The sequence below is a fragment of the Monodelphis domestica genome, chromosome 6, assembly GCF_027887165.1.
Source record: "Monodelphis domestica isolate mMonDom1 chromosome 6, mMonDom1.pri, whole genome shotgun sequence".
Taxonomy (NCBI): domain Eukaryota; kingdom Metazoa; phylum Chordata; class Mammalia; order Didelphimorphia; family Didelphidae; genus Monodelphis; species Monodelphis domestica.
This window is the reverse complement of record NC_077232.1, coordinates 139,102,169-139,119,344: the sequence shown is the minus strand read 5'-3', so window position 1 is coordinate 139,119,344 and position 17,176 is coordinate 139,102,169. Positions and strand designations below refer to the sequence as shown.

The following is a 17,176-nucleotide window of genomic DNA, read 5'->3' as shown; positions in this document are numbered from 1 at the left end:
CTGGGTTTTGTGAGCTATTGTGAAGTAAGACTGCCTGGGTAGACTCAATGCTGCATGCTTGCACAAGGGGTGGAGCTGGCAGGAGAGTTGGAAAGAAGAGTCTTTTTTTCCCTACCAGCTTGGAAAGAAGACACAAGTGGTTCTAGACCCTACTGGAGAGGACCCTGGCAAGAAATAGGGTAGGTTTTGGAAGGACAGCTGGCCCCCTAACATATCTGTTTCCCCAAGATCTGTTCTTTGGTTCCTTCCCAGCCCCTCTGCCCCAGAGGGTTTGGGATTACTTATGTCTTCTCCTGAAACAGTAAGGAAAAAGGACTCTTCCCAAGTTCTGCCTCCTCCTTCTCCCTTCATATAGTGTTGGGTAATCAGTTTCTCTGTGAGATTTTGAAACCTGTATTACTTCAATAAATGGGTCATCCAACCATTGTTTGAAGACTATCCAAGAAAGAGGAACCCACTATTTCCTATGGCAACCCATTCTGCTTGTGAATACTTCTTAGCTGTCTGGATCTTTTTCTTGTAAACAAGTCTAAATCTTCTTTGCACCTCTTCATAAAATTAGTTCTGGCCTTTAAAGGCTAAGCAGAATAAGTTCTGTCCCTTTTCTGTAGTGCCAATTCTTCAAATGTTTGAAGTACAGTTTTCAAGTCCCTTTAAGACTTTGTTCTCTATCATGAACCGGGGGCAAAGCAAAAATACAATTACCCTCCCCCCCAACTTTCATGCTAATAAGGTAGACAGCATCTACATTAAAAAGCATATACAAGATACACAGTGATTATGTGGAAGATTACTTTAAAGGGGAAGGAACTAGCAGCTGAGGGCACTGGGAAAGCTCTTCTCTACTGGGTGGTATTTGAGGGGAGTCTTGAAGTAAATCAAAGATTTCAGGAGGGAGAATCTTCTAGACATAGGCAGGTAGATAGGTAATGGGAGGAATAGCAAAATCATAGATAGAGCTATGTAGAGGAATAATGTATAAGAAGAATAGGAAGAGAAGGGGTCAAGTTCTGAGGAGCTTTACATTCCAAGCAGAGGACTTTATATTTGTAGATTCTTGACCTGGTAGGAAGCCACTAGGCAGTGTTGTCAAAGACCTGGCACCTGTGCAGAGCTGTTCCCTTTCCCCTTTTTCTAGTGCCTTAGGACATTTTTTTGCATGCCCCACCCATCTGTCCACTTGGCCAAAGCAAGCACTTTCTTTGGGTATGGGGGTGGGGTGGGGGAAATCACTGACAGCTTGAATTTGCCCTTTGGGCATTGGAACTCAAAGGTTCTCCTCTTGAGGCACTAGGGTTTGAGTAGAACAGATTTGTGTTTTTGGAAAATCATTGGTGGCTATGTAGAAGATGAATTGGAGTGGGGAGAGACTTGAGGAAGAAGACCCATTAGGAGGCTATCAGTTTGTAACTATGCCAGTAGTCCCTAAACTGTGCATATTCTTTGACCCAGTGTCCTCCATACCCTGAAGAGATTAAAGAGGAAAAGGAATCTTATGTAGCAGCTTTTTGTAGAAGCAAAGAATGGGAAACAAAGTAGGTATCCATCAACTGGAGAATGGCATATGACCACAATGAAATATTACATCCTTAGAAGTCAGGAAAGGAATAATTTAGAGAAACTAGGGAAAATTCATATGAACCAATGCAGAGTGATATGAGCAGAAACAGAACAATTTTTACAATCACAACAATACAGATTGAAATGCTTTTGAAAGCCGTAAGAACTATGCTTAATGTGATGACTACCCGCAATTCCAGAATATTGATGATGAAACATGCTGCCAATCCCCTGATGGAGAGGCAAAAGACTCGGGTGCAGAATGAGACATTTTTTGGAAGTGGTCAATGTGAGGATTAGTTTTGCTTGACTATGCATTGTTATAAGGATTTCTCTTCCTCCATTTTTAACTTGAGAAGAGGGAGAGTGGGTTAGAGTGGATCTAGCAATGAGTTTGCCAAAGGAAAAGAAAAAAGGTAATTGATGCATTTTCTAAAAACTACAACAGAAGAGAACAGAATGAAAGCCAGAAGGAAACAAAGATAAGCCAGACAACTTTGAATGTTAATGTTGGATTTCTTTTATACTTAAGCATAAAAGTAAACTTTAGAGATTTATAGTTCTGTGCACAATTTATTTTTTTTCTGGTTTGGTGGAAAGGTGATGAGTGCCTCAACTAGGATAGAGGTTACATGAGTCGATGGAGAAGACATAGCTGAGTGAAATTATAGAGAAACATTCTGTACTTTGATTCTTATGCAACATAATCTTAAAGATCTTTATGATTCTCTGGACATGGCAGCTTAGCAAAATTCTTAATAAAATCTGGCATCCACACCTTAGAACCCACACTTTAGAACAATGTTTCGAATAGGGCTTGACTAAGGTAGAGCACAGTAGGTGTATAACTCCCTTATTCTTGTATTTTCTTAATGGCACCCAAATTCATATTAACTCTATTTTACTAGCACTAATTATTCAAAGGTGAGCCTAATCCCTTATTCCTAATTGTGCAAGGGCAAATCAAGAAGTCATGGACATTCTCAGCCTGATAATCAAGACCCTCTTGCCTCCCATATAATAAAACAGCTATTCTAATATTTAGTTCCAGTAACCCTCATGTGCTTCCTGTGTTCTGTGCGGTCCGTTCTCATTGTTCCTTCAATCCAGTGCTTAGATATTTGTTTAGGTACTTTCTCACACATAGGAATCAGAGAATATGGGTTTGAATCTTAGTTCTGACACTTCCTGTATGCTATTAGACAAGCTGCTTCTCTTATGCATTGTAATGGGATTAACATAGAACAGATTTTCTTTACCCAAATGAGCTTTAACATCTCTTCCAGCTCTAAATCTATGATGCTTACCTATCTATCCTTCAGGGCCCCAGCTCCAGGTCCCCACCTTCATGAGGTCTCTCTTACAGGGAGCTCTTATTCCTCTGACCTTTTAGAATTTTTATTGTGGCTCTCTTTGGAGAATGTTTTTATTTTGGACTGAGTTAGCTTTCTACTTTCTTCTCTTTCCAATTTTCTAACTGTAAATACAGATGAGTAGAGATTTGAAGCCATCTCCAACTTGAAAGTTTTGATTTATCATTAGTTCTAGTGCTATCTTTTGTTTTGTTTTATATTTCCTTGGGTAAAGTTATAGTGTTCTTTGAAAATTTTTGAGAAAATGATGTATATGTTTCCTTTCTAAAAGGTCAGGGAAGAGACTATTAGACTTCATATAGTCTCTTCTATTTCTATAATCCCTAGAGAATTCTCAGGAAAACCTCAGAGGGAGGGACTATAGGATTCAGCTTCCACCCTACTGTCCCTGTATTCTGATTCACTGTGTAATCTTGGGCAATTCACTTTCCTCTGTCTCAACTTGTTCCTATGTTGAAAGAATTGACATCCATAAAGTTGCCATGAAGTCTAATTAATTAACAGTTATTATAAATGCTTTAAAAATGTGTGTTTAATGGGTCATCTTTGATTTTCTCTTTTCTTCTTGTGAACATAAGTAGAAATTAATGCAAGTCCCTAGCGATATTCACCTCCTTCTCATTCGCTTTCACTCAGATTCATGGATTGTCCCAGTAACAAATTACTTCCTAGTATATCTCATTTTTTAATCCATTGCTTACTGTTCCTTGATTTTCTTTGTTGTTGTTGCTGCTTTCCTGTTCATACCAGGGAGAACCAGCATGGTACCCTGGAAAGGAGAGGGCCTGGGAGTCAGGATAAAAGGCATCTAATTCTCCTGCTAACTTATCTGGGTAACTGTGGACAAATCACTTTGCCTTTCCAGGCCATGAGGATTTGCACTTGGTTCCAATAGTCCTTCCAATTCTTTTCAATAGTTTGTCCCAGGTTTTTATATGACCTTCTTGAGTTATCTGATCTTCTTGTCTTTCCCATCCTATATAGTAGCATTCTTCTGTTTCAATTGAGTTTTTGTTTGTTGCAAAGAAGAAAACATACTAGTATTCTTTAGTTTGGTTTTATATTTCAAATCGTATCACAATATTCTTTCCCTTCTCCATTTATCTCATCCATTTAGACTTCCTAGTTGCATTGTAGCTCATGTTACTTACCAACACCCACATTGTTTTTAGATGTAGTCTATAAGAGCTAACATGATCAACTCCCCTCTGGGGCTCATCACTTTTCAGAACGCATATTTTCAGAAAGATTGCTATACTTTTACTGGTAGAAATATGAAGTTCAGAATTTTTTCTATCTTTAGACACTTGATTTTCTCTGTTGAAACATAAAGCAGTCATGGATTGCACTAGTTATGTGTTGAGTTTCTCCACTAGGTTATAGAAATCAATCATTTGTAAAGAGATTGAGCTAAGGAGATAGAGAAGGAACAATTGAGAGAGAGGGAGAATTAGTAGAGTAGTAGTTTGAGGAAGGGGAAGAGTATCTAATAGGAGGGGGTGTGGTCAATAGGGTCATAAACTACAGAAAAGTCCGAAGAAAAAAGACTAAAAAGGAGAAAGGCCTTTGGCTATTGGGAGATCATTAGCGAATTAGAGAAATTTCTTTAGAATTATAGGAGTGGAAGCCAGGTGGAAAGTGAAGAGGAGAATAAGTAGGGAGCAAATAGGAATATTTGGCTTAGGTAAGTTACCCCCCCCCCCCCCAAATAATTTAATAGTGAAGGGGAAGGAGAGGAATGAGATGGTAGTGTAGTTGGGTAGGCTAGATGGACAAAGAAAGATTGTTTTAAGATCGTTGAAACTTGAATACTTTTGTAGGCAAAGGGGAAGCAGCCAATGGAGAGTGAGATTTAAAATGTCTGAGAAATATGATGCAAGGTTCTAAAGGAGGTAGGAAATAAGAGTCAAAGTTGGATAAAAGAGAGAGTTGGATAATCCTTACTGAGTCAAGACATCACCACATGATGTCCTTGGTCCTCTTTGAAAATGAAGGGCAGACAATAAGAGCAAGCTATTTTTAGGGTCAGAGGGAGAAAGAAAAAGATTATAATCTTGATATAGTTTGAGGATGGAGAAGATGGCCTAGTTGATAAGTTTCCCTCTATATACATGAGGGAAACCTGGCAGGTTTACTAGTCTGTAAGCATAGTATTGGCAGCTAGGTGGTACAGTGGATAGAGCTTTCAGCCTGGAGTCTGGTCTGAGTTCAAATATGACCGATACTTCTTAGCTGTATGTCCCTGGGCAAGTTGTTTAACCCTGTTTACCTCAGTTTCCACATCTGTAAAATGAACTGGAGAAGGAAAAGGGCAAACCACTCCAGTATCTTTGCCAAGAAAACTCCAATTAGGTTCATAAAGAATCAGATAGGACTGAACAATAATAATAAATAGCACAATATAAATCAGCAATAAGATGCAACAACCCTTAGGAAGGGCAGAAGAAAGGAAACAAGTGTTTATTAAATTCCTGCTATCTTGTTTAATTCTCAAAACAACCATAGAAGGCGGGTGTGTTCCTCATTCCAGGTTCAGCTATTATCTCTCCACTGTGTCACCTAGCTGCCATAAAGGTTACTGTGGTCTTATAATGCAATAACAGGTGTTTAATGTCCAGATGAAGGGAGAAAATAGTTTGATTAAATTCTACCCTGTAAAAAATCATATCTAAGATATCTAGTCTAATTCTGGGTACCACATTTTCAGAGCATCATTGATCCACACAGGGATGATTTTCTATCTGCATTTCTTCTAATTTATATGTTGCATAAATTGGTTTTTTGAACCCAAGGTAGGTCTTGATATTTATCTAATGAATCTTACTTTTCTTGTCTTCAGCATACTGTTTTTGCCTGCTAAGCCCTTTTTTATTAATCATTTCTCTGTCTAACCTAATGAATCATGAAAATCAAATGAGATAATATTTGTAACCTGCTTAGCCCAGTGCTTGGCACATACTTAGGAGCTATGTAAATATTAGCAGTTGTTGTTGTTAAACATCCTGGATTATGACAAGATCAGAAATAATGCTGTCAGTTGGAAAGAACTGAGGATGTTTAGTCTGGAGAGGAGAAGACTTAGGGGCATCATGATTTGCTCTAAAATTTTTGTGGAATTGTTCCATGGAAGACATTTTTAGATAATATTATTATGGTCCCAGAACACAGGACTAATTGAATAATTACTGAAAACTGGATTTCAGCTTAGTATAAGGAAATGCTTCTTAAGAAATATGCTTATCTCAAAGATGAATGGAGGTTGGTCCTCTGAGGCTCTTTTGAATGTAGGAACTCTTAGTATATATTTTTTTCCTTTGGGAGAGGATGGGCCAGCAAGAGGAGGCAAGAGACAGGAAGGATGGCTTATTCAAAATTTCAGGCTCCTATGGGGTTTTAGAAGTTATCAAGTCTTCTCATTTTATGAATGAGAAAACTGAATCCCAGAGAAGATAAATAACTTGTTTAGTGTCACCCAGGTAACAAATAGCAAAGACAGGGCTTGTACCCAAATCTTAGGAACTTTCTTGGAGTGTCAATGGAATTATGAACTCAGGAACTGAAGGATGAAAATTGTAGTAGCCCTTTTCACTGTTAATCATTTTATTGCCCTGATTCTTGAGTATTAGTGTTGTTTTACCCCAACTACAACTGCTTCTGATAGAAGTTTAGCTTAGGCTCATTCTTTTCAGGAAGAACCATGCCCCTCAATTGAGGAATGGCTAAACAAGTTGTGGTATCTGATTGTGATAGAATATTACTGGACCATAAGAAATGATGAGCAGGTGGGAAAACCTACATGCAGTTATGAAGAGTGAAATGAACAGAATCAAGAGAACATAATATACAGCCACAGAAATATTGTTTGAAAAATGACTTGTGTATGTCCACTTCCAGAAAGAGAACTGATAAATAGAAATAAGACATGTTTTTATATACACATTTAAAAAAAAACATGCACACACATAGCACATTTTTTCATTAGGAGCAGGAATTTTCAAATAGCATACTTCTTAGGTGATTGAACAAGAGAATAACTGATCTTAGGAAGATTTACTTTTTTATGGTGGGTTTTTTTTTTTGGACATTTCTGGAGTTGAGGACATTTCTGTTTCAGAGAGAAATGTTTTATGAGATCTAAGTACTCCAATTTTATGTTAAACATGTGTATCCTGCAAAAAAACAGATTCAGAATCACAGAATGTCAAAGTGGAACCCATATCTGGACAGTTATCTTATTCAGCCAACATTTATTAAATGTCTATTTTATGCAGGGTTCTGGGGATGCCAGTCCCTAACCTCAAGAAGCTTACATTCTACCAGGGGAATACAACATGTACTCAGATAAGCTACTACAAAATATATACAAAGTAAATAGAAAATAATTTCTGAAAGGGGAGGGCAGTAATAACTGAGGCCATTAGGAAAACCTTCTTACAGGAGGAGTTTAATAGTTGAGCCATGAAGGAAGCTAGAGATTCAAACAGGCAGAGAAGTGTATGTTGGCAGGAGAGATTGGTGAGGGGATCCTATTGTTTTTGTCTGGGGATACGTGAATTTGTTTTTGAATCTGTAAAATCCCAGAGGCCTTGAACATAGCAATGGTAGGTGCTAGATAAATGTTTTTGTTTTTAATTTGAATTGAGGTTTTTATTTTGATTTTTTTTACCTTGATTTCATGCTGATACTGATGCTTATCAAAGCAAATGACCAGCAATTTAGAGGCTTACAGAATTGCTTGGGATGTGAAGTGGTTTATTAAGATGACATAGCTAGTTCTATCAGAAGGCAAGATTTGAACCTAGGGCTCCCTAACTCCAAGGCCTTCTCTCTATTGAATCAAGCTGAAATGGATTTATAAGATTGAAGTCATGGTAAGTGAACACTCATTTTAATCTCTTAATTTAGAGATTTTAAACCTGATGTCAAGGCACTTGTTTTTAAATATATATATATATATATATATTTTGATAACTTTATTTCAATATAACTGGTTTTCTTTTGTAAACATTCTGAGAAGGGGTGTATAGTTATCACCAGACTGCCAGATGATATCCAAGACACACAAAAAGGTTAAGAATCCCTGTTCTAGGGACATGAATTTCTCTGGATGTCTTTTGCAGATAGATATCTGTCTTAGAAGGAGGAACCAGTAGTGTATAGGCTCATGCATCACTAGAGACAATAGCTTTAAGCAGCATTGTACTGTACTGCATTCCTGACAGGTAAAGAAATGAGATTATTGGAACAGCAGATAGAATATACAAATTGAGTGGGGAGGAAAAGACAATTTAGATGTAGGTGGGAAAATCTATCCCTTTGTGTTATGGGGGATTGGTTTTGCATTTAAACTTTTCAGAGTCCCCAATCATACTTGTGCCTATTTTCATCCCATTCTTTCAGCTCTTTAGAAGCTATTTCCCTCTGTTGACAGGAAATGCTAATTGTGTGCAACTAGAGACAAGCTTAAATGAGATTAAACAAATTTTTATAGTAATTTAACATCCAATTAAAAAAAAAGGCTTTTATTTATTCTATATCCTCTGACAGATCTGTGTTGTGTTGTTTTCTTTCAGGAACAGTTCTTTAAAAGACACAATTCTTGCCTTAAAAAATACCAATATCCTCAGTCTTGGTAGGCTTGAGAGAGCTGAGTCTTTTATGGTTCCAAAGTAAGAAGGCAGGCAGGCTGTCCATAGAATGGGGCCTCAAGGGATGGATATCCTTGACTGAATGCCCGAGCCTTTCTTGTTTACTGGCCAGTTGAATGCAAAGAGAACTTGGTCCTGTACTTAATTTGGATTCCATTCATCCTGACCTTGTTATGTTCACATTGTTGCATAAACTTTGGCTCACTTCTTCTTGATGCCAATAGGTTCATTGTTGAAGAAGCTTTACCAAGGTCAGGGAGGAGAATAGTTGTTTCTTATGCCAAAGCGTAGGACTGTTTTAGTTGGCTCATCAACTAGTTGCCATTGGGAATGCCTAGATTCTACATGGGGGAAGGGAAGGGAATAAACATTTATTAAGTGCCTGCTATGTGCCAGAAACTGTGTTATGTGCTTTTACAAATATTACCCTATTTGATCCAGCTAGGTAGCACTGTGGCTAGAATGCTGGGCCTGGACTCAGGCATACCGGAACTCAAAAAACCAGTCTCGGAAATTCATTAGCTATGTGACCCTGGGCAAGTCACTTAACCTTTTTCTTCTTCAGTTTTCTCCACTGTAAAATGGAGATAATAATAGCCTTACCTCTCAGAGTTGTTGTGAGGATCAAATGAGATAAGTAAACTTGCTCTCTTAACTGTTCTAACTTCCCTTTATTTTGGTGAAAGTTTTAAATTGGTGGTGTAGCCCATATTCCATTCTGGATGATAGACCTTCACTCCCATATGAAACCAACATTTTATTCCATAAGAATTTTTTGGCCATGATTTTTACATTTTCTTGTTTTATATCTCCTCTTTCCTAGAGTTCTCTTAGAACATAATGGAAGATTTGAGGGGGTGGGAGGAGGGGAAGGAAAGAACATGAATCATGTAACCATGGAAAAATACTCTAAGCTAATTAAATAAGTAAATAAACTTAATTTTTAAAAAAGGACATAATGGAAGATGAGAAGAAAAGATTGAGGAAAAGAGAAGTATATTGCCAAGACTAAAGTAGGGCAGCTAGATATAAGGGATATTCTTAATTTGAATTCATTCCCATTTTTGACCCCTTAGCATCCAGCATGAGAGACAGTGATATGAAGACAATAATGTGCCTGCTCGTTATTGCTGCCTCTTGGGGTCTGACCAAGCCCCATTACTCGTAATTCATTTGGGTGACCTCTTTTTTTACACACTAGACTGTACATCTCTGACCAAAGAAAATGTTTCTTTTGGGGCTGACTTTTTCAAGTTTTTTTCCCCCTCATCTTGTCTATTTTATATTAAACTAAACATATTACTTTTCTTTCTCCAGGGCACCAATGCCTCTGCTCTGGAAAAAGACATTGGTCCAGAGCAGTTTCCAATCAATGAACACTACTTCGGATTGGTCAATGTGAGTATTATTTTCATTAAATTCAATAGCCTGGTCTATTCTCCCATATGGAACCCCCAATGGTCTTGTTTTCATTGCTTGATTTTCTTTTTTTTCAACCCTTACCTTCTGTCTTAGAATCAATACTTGTCTATTAGTTCCAAGTCAGAAAACCAGTAAGGGATGGGCAATGAGAGTTAAGTGACTTGCTCACACCTTAAGGAGTGTTTTCACTTGCCCACATAGCTAGGAAGTATCTGAGCCCAGATCTGAACCAAGGACCCCTGTCTCTAGACCTTGCTCTCAAAACCATTGAGCTACCCAGCTGTCCCATGTTGCTTGATTTTCAATAATTCCATTCTACTGATTAGAAAGTGGCAAGTTGGAGGTTTAAAGCTGCCTTAAAATGTATATTAGCTATTCTATCTGGGCTAGTTCCTCCTTTTTTTTGTGGAGCTGTATTTATAAGATCTTCCTTACCTATGTATCTTCCAGTAGCTAAGGATAAATTATACTATTCAACAATGAATTTAAATTTATTTTGATGGCCACTTCAAGTAAATCTATGCAGTCAAACTTACCTTTTTCCTAAACCATATTGAGAAAAATCTTAGGTTAATACTAAATTCATTGCATGATTAAACTCAAATCCCACAAATATTTATTAAGCACTATATTTTATATAAACATATACTAAGAGAGAAAGATTAAATAAAACATGTCTTTCTAGGTTGTAAGATTATTGGGGGGAAGGACACAGAAGAATAAATATATCAAATAGAAAAAGAAATTTCTATAAAACAAATACAAACAAGTTATGCAAGGATAAGAAAGTAAATATCATTTCCATCTCAAGGGAGATAAGGCAATAATTAGATCAGACTTTAGGGAGAAAGTGCCATTTGAACTGAGTCTTGAGAGGTCAGTGGGATTTCTTAACCCAAAGGGAGTGAACATGGAATGCATCCCAGCTTCTGGTGAAGTAGACAGGAGGAGCTATTCTATGCAAACTTCTGGTCCCATTTCATTTCTGTTGTAGCCCCTTTGAACTTTCCCAGAGCAAAACCTGGTGCATAAGAAGATCTACCAGGCTCCTGACCAGCTGGCCACAGCCAAGAAATCAAGTAATACAATCCATCTTGCCTACAGTTTCCCTTCCTGGTCTGCCTCTCTGGGTGGAGGGCTTAATAGAGCCGAAACACTCTCAGAAATACCAGGCTCTCTTGTACAGCTGCTCTGGTAGCACACTCTGATGATGTGGCCATAGGCCAATGCTTGATTTCCAGTGGAAGTTGCCCTCTGAATGCATCCCTTTTTTCCCTGTGTAGCAAAGTGTGTGGCTCCCTTCTTGGACCTTCCTTATAAAGGGAATAGTAGAAGGCTAGGAAGGAGAGAAGGAAGGTTATGGAGCCTGAAGTGATGTCTGTGGGTTGGAACAGACGCATCAAAGGGAGGGCTGTGAGTGAAATGAGAACACTTATTGAAATAAAGTGCCTTGGACCCCTGTGCACTATTCTTGGATTTGTCTGTAAAGGCCATTACTGAAGTAGTGGGAGTTTTGCCTTTACAAAGAGAAATGTATTCATGGTATGTGTGGAGGAATAAAAATGGAGGCCTCTAAATGGAAGCAGAAAGAATTAGAGAAACTGATGTTTATTTTCTTTCTCCCCAGACTTGTTAATTTTTTCCACATTCACAATGAATGTGATATATCACAGCTCCATCTAATTTCTTAAAAGAAGTTGTTCTCTCTCTCCTTTGCCTTTACCCTCACCCTTTCTCCTCTCTTTAAAAAACAACAACAACAAACTCTTAGCATCCATATTAAGTATCAGTTCCAAGACAGAAGAATGGTAAGGGCTAGGCAACTGGGGTTAAATGACTTGCAAGGAAGAGCCTGGGGCCAGATGTGAACCGAGGGTCTCCTGTTTCTAGGTCTGGCTTTCTATTCATTGAACTACCTCTCTTCTCTTCTTTCTGCTTCCCTTCTTTCCCCTCCCCCTTTTCTTCCCTCTCTGTTTTGCATATATACACTGTTAAACCTGGAAAGACCATTCAAATACAGAGAAGGAAAATATAACCCAGAAGCATTCCCCATCGAAGCCTTCTCCCAGGCACTGTCTATTGAATAAGGGCCAAGTTTCAGTGAAATAGTGTAAGGCTCTCACCTCAGGTCCTTATCATTGGTGTGTAACATTAAGAAGCTGGTAAGAAGCAGGGGAAGGTTATAGGGCTGAGCTGTTTGTGGGTCAGAGTAGGATATTACTAATAAATCAGAGGGAAAATCTGCCTCCTTCTTGGACTAAAAACAAGCCACAAGCTAAAGGGACAATTAGGGTCTATCATTCTGATGAGAGATTTGTTCACTATTTCAAAGAGAAGAGAATCCTGGATTTAGAGTCAGAAGTCTTGGATTTGATCCCCAGTTCTGCCACTTGCTAATAACTCTGTAACCTTAGAAAAGACTCATTATTTCTCAGCCTCCATTTCCTAATCTGTAAGAGTTGGGGATATAATAGTTTTCCTGAGAAGTAGTATGGCATGGTAGATAGAAAGCTTGCTTTCAGGGAGATATTGGTTTCAGTCCACTGATGGCTGTGTGATCCTGGGCAAGTCACTTAATTTCTTGGCTTTCTGGCCAGCCCTTTAATATTATGAAGTACAGAGCCAGTGTTGACTTTCAATGGCAGAGGAATTTTCCTCACTGGCCATTTCTTATACTAAAAAAACAAAAACAAATTGAATAGTTATACTATTTATTTCACAGGGTTCTTGTGAGGATCAAATGTGAAAATACAGATAAAGTGCTTTGTGAACCATAAAGACCATTTGACCTGCAATGAACTCAAATTTAGCAAGCAGAGAACTATCAGCCTTTCACTATGAGACGAGAACATTTGAATGGTCTTTCTAGGCTTAATTTCCCTGCCTTGCAACATTATACCAAAGCTAGATTGTCCCCACTCTTCCAATTACTAGTATGTTTGTAAAGATAAGGGCTAAAAAAGCATTTGTTCTAATAATTTTTCTCCTTTTTTGTGGTCTGTATTTTGTCTTCATGTATCCTTTTACTATAATGGTGGCTAGGGGTCAAGAAAACTCAAATTGTCTGAATCTTCCTGTGTTTCCACGAGCTTCTGTCCTCACAAGTGGGTGGCATTCAGCATCTGCTGAAATGACTCCTCTGAGGGAGAACTTTTTGAACAGCTGTAAAGCTTAGAAATTTTTTTTCCTTATCAGCAGCTGAACTCTATCTACCTCCTTTGTAATCCCTACTCATTGATCTTAGCCCCACCCTCTGCAATTCTAGAGATTGTCTAATACCTCTTCCATATGGCAGCCTTTGAAGTATTTGAAGACAGCTATCATGTCCCCTCTACTCCCCACCTCTTAGTCTTATCTTCTCCAGGCTAAACATCTCTGGTTTCTTCAATGACTCCTTATCTGATGTGGTTTCAAACTCATCATCCTGATTGCCCTTCTTTTTACTATGCACCTGTTGGTAATTTTTCTTTAGATATGGTCTGGCCATACTAGAGATTGCTATAGAGATAGTTTATTCTAGAACCTGTCCTGATGTTTATGCAGCCAGAGATAGAATTGCCATTTTTAGTCCATCATTTCAAACTTATTTGAGTTGGCAGTTAGCCCAAATCCTTAAGTCTTTTTCACATGAAAAGAGTCTTTCCTTTCTGCAATGTCCTAAACATAAATACAGGATTTAAACATTTGTCCTTATCAGATTTCATCTCTTACATTTGGCCCACCATCCTAGCCAACAAGACCCAACCAGTTTCTCCGTTAGGGAATAAAACTTATTTTACTCTGAAGGTTTTTGCATGTGGTCTGTTGTAGTCAGATGAAAGGTTCAAAGACTATCATTGGGGATGTTTGTGGTTTTCATCCATTTAAATTGATCATACTGATTTTTACATACAAGGATTTTACTACATTTCTAGTACAAGTAGGCTATGTAGATTCTCATGCCTGGATGGAGATGGAATATTAAGGTCTCCAGAGATAAAGGGCTTCTAGAAATCAGATCTCTTTGGGAAATGATTCATGATAATCTGTTTTTCCTTTGGCAGTTTGGGAACACATGCTACTGTAACTCTGTGCTGCAGGCATTGTATTTCTGTCGGCCATTTCGAGAAAATGTATTGGCGTATAAGGCCCAGCAAAAAAAGAAGGAAAATCTGTTGACTTGCCTGGCAGACCTTTTTCACAGCATTGCTACTCAGAAGAAAAAAGTTGGCGTTATTCCACCAAAGAAGTTCATATCAAGGTTAAGAAAGGAGAATGGTGAGTGTAAAGCAATGCCTTGCTTAAAGCATGACTGGTCTTGCCTGCTTTCCTATAAAACGAGAAAAAATTAATGATAGGACTTAGTGGATCAAATTACTTCAATCATAAGGTTTATTTCAGGTTCTGCCATTTTCTTATTGTTGGCATTCCCTCTCTACAAGTGGAGAATGCAATTCTTATTAGATTTTTAAGAATCAACTTATTAGGTTTTTTCCCCCAAGAGCTGTGGCCAAAAAAAAAAAAAAGATCATAAGCTTGGGACCCACCTAGTGATAGATCTCTCTATCCAAAAACAAAATCCATTATTGGGTCTATATTCAAAGCTTCTTGTAATTTGGTGGACTCTTTTAAAAAGAGTGTGTTTACACTGATATAGCCCTTGAGAATTGATGTACATCTCTTTATATCAAAGAGGCTTCAAAATAGGTTTTTAATGGAGGAGTGGCTCTAATATGAAGGTAAAATTTGAAATTTTGTTTTAGCAGGAGGTCCTATGAATTTTTTGGAATATGTGTATAACAATATTTCAATAATGTCGGTTTTCTTGGTACTTTATTTTCTACATTTTAAAAGCAGTCCATTTGCTTTGCCAGACTATAAAAAGGCACAAAAATAGACCTTCAGTTTTTAGAATAATCTCCCAGAAGGATTATATGTGTTCTGCTTGATCTGAGTGGGAAGAACCAGGAATGATGAGTAGAAGGTACAATGAGGCAAATTTAGACAGGTCAAATTTGGTGAGTCAATAAGCAGTTATTTACTATGTGCCAGGCACAGTGCTAAACATACTGAGAAAACAAATACAAGCAGAAATAAGGATAGTTCCTGTGCTCAAGGAATTTACATTCTAATGAGAGAGGACTGCCCATAAAAGGAAGCTGAAAAGACTTTGTGGTGTGTGTGTGTGTGTGTGCACGTGTGCATGTGCACGCATGCTCATGTATGTACACAAAGGTATGTGGCACAGGTACCTTATTGAGGATATGAATGGCTCAGCTTAGGGAGTAATGAGATGTTGGCTGGTCTTAAATGCCCAAGGAGAAGCCATTTGATTAGATGGAGAGGCCAGACCTAGGGATAGAGATCAGTACTTCTATTGTGAGGATTCCTGGGTTTGAGTGAGCTTCAGGATGAAGAGGCTTCTTGGGCATGGAACAAAGAGTTCATAGTACAGCCTAGAAAGGAATGAAAAGGAGAGTAAAGAACAAACTTGTAACACTCAGAGCAGTCACCAAGGGTAGTGTGCTGCTTCATGAGGGAGAGAATTTCCCCTTGTTGGAGGTCTTGAAGTGGTGGATAGTATATTGTCATGGAAATTCTTTTTCAGGTATAGATTAGATTTTCATGACTGCAGAGAGCCCTTTGAGCTCTAAAAATTGTGTAATTTTTGTTTGAGGACCAAAAAAAGACCACCTCTCCCCAAATAAAAGAGAGCCCTTTTCTTAGGATCATAGTCAGGGTTTTGTAAGAGAGACATTTGCCCCAGGCCTCCCTCTAAGTAGAACTTCAATTGAAAGAAACACTTTGATTCATCAATTAGACAAAATTATACTATCCTGTACACTTGTCATAAGTATTTATAGTAAATGAATATTATCTCATACTAGGTAGTGCTTTTAAAAAAAGTCAGTTCTTTTTAATTCGATTGTCCCATTCAGTCAAAGAATATCAATTTAATATACTGTGCTGTGTGTTCAGTTGACTTGCTGCTGCTCTGGTTTCATGCTCTGATTTAATTTTTCCCTTGGAAGGGAAGAGCTTCATAGGATGAAAAACTATTTATAGAATAAGCTAAAGTTGTTTGATGCGTGCTCAGGTATACCTTGTCTTTTAGCACCAATCAGTTTAGCCAGAGCTCATTGTTAGATGGTCTGACCTTACAAGAAGCAGTAAGATTTTAATCCTGGACCATCTAGCTGCCCCTTTCCTTGTTGTTGTTGTTTTTTTAAAGATAACCATCATCTTTCTGGCCTCCCAGGTTCATAATCTTGATATTATCCTTAATGCTTTATTCTTCCTCATCCTATATATCTAGGCTCTTGCCACTTCACTTCCACAATATCTCTTATTCCTGTCTCCTCTCTATTTCACACACTTTTATGCAGGTCCCCATCACTTTTTGCCTAGATTTTTAAAAATTCATGTTTTATAATGAACTTAACAATGTCCATATACATATGCATTTCCATATAGACAGCATAAAACCATCTCATCTGGTCCACCAAGAATCAGGGATGTTGGCATCTGAGAATTATTAAATTTTCACTATAAGCATTTGCACTTTGGAATTCTGCAAATGGTACAAATCAGGGCTTTGATTTATTGTTTTCTTGATTGACGAGGCTTAAGAAAGTGATACAGAAAATATTAATAATACAAATTAAACTGAAAACTCTTAGTAAATTTTTGGAGAGCCAGTTGTTAAAATTTTACTAGCACACTCCTGATAATTATATCAAAATTGATCTCCCTCCCTTAAGTTTCTCTTCACATCATTCACCCATCATAAGAACTGCCAAAAATAATTTTCCTTAAGTGTCAGTCTTACTATGCCATTCCCCTACTCAGTAAACTAGTGGTCAAGTATTGCCTCTAGGATCAAATATAGTCTTTCAGGATTGTCTTTTAAAGCCTTTCCTGGCCTCAGTTCATCTTTCCAACCTCATCGTAGATTACTCCTTTTCCCTCCCTCAATAGTTTAATGTAATCTCCATCTCCCATCTACATGTCTTTGTGCTGGCTTTCTGTCCTCCATGCTTGCAATGCAATGCCCATCATCTCTGACTCACAGTCTTTGTCTTCCTTCAGGACCTAGTCTTCTACCCAAAGCCTTTCCTTATTCCTCCCAATTGCCTAGTAGGTTATATATTCTGTATTGAGTCTCTGTGTTTTCATCTGGACATGTTGTCTCCC

General features: G+C 38.0%; 1 protein-coding gene across 4 annotated transcripts in view; it reads left to right on the top strand.

Moving 5' to 3' along the window:
• The window catches only part of USP46 (ubiquitin specific peptidase 46), a 70,544-nt gene that overhangs the window by 16,992 nt on the left and 36,376 nt on the right, over positions 1 to 17,176 (top strand). For 3 of the 4 annotated variants that reach the window (XM_007496461.3, XM_007496464.3, XM_007496462.2), the window contains exons 2-3: positions 9,899 to 9,979; positions 14,047 to 14,260. In XM_007496461.3, coding sequence (XP_007496523.1) covers positions 9,899 to 9,979; positions 14,047 to 14,260 — 295 coding nt within the window. Of the gene's footprint in view, positions 1 to 7,116; positions 7,805 to 9,898; positions 9,980 to 14,046; positions 14,261 to 17,176 lie in introns of those variants that run through there. The other variant, XM_007496463.3, reaches the window with a different exon arrangement.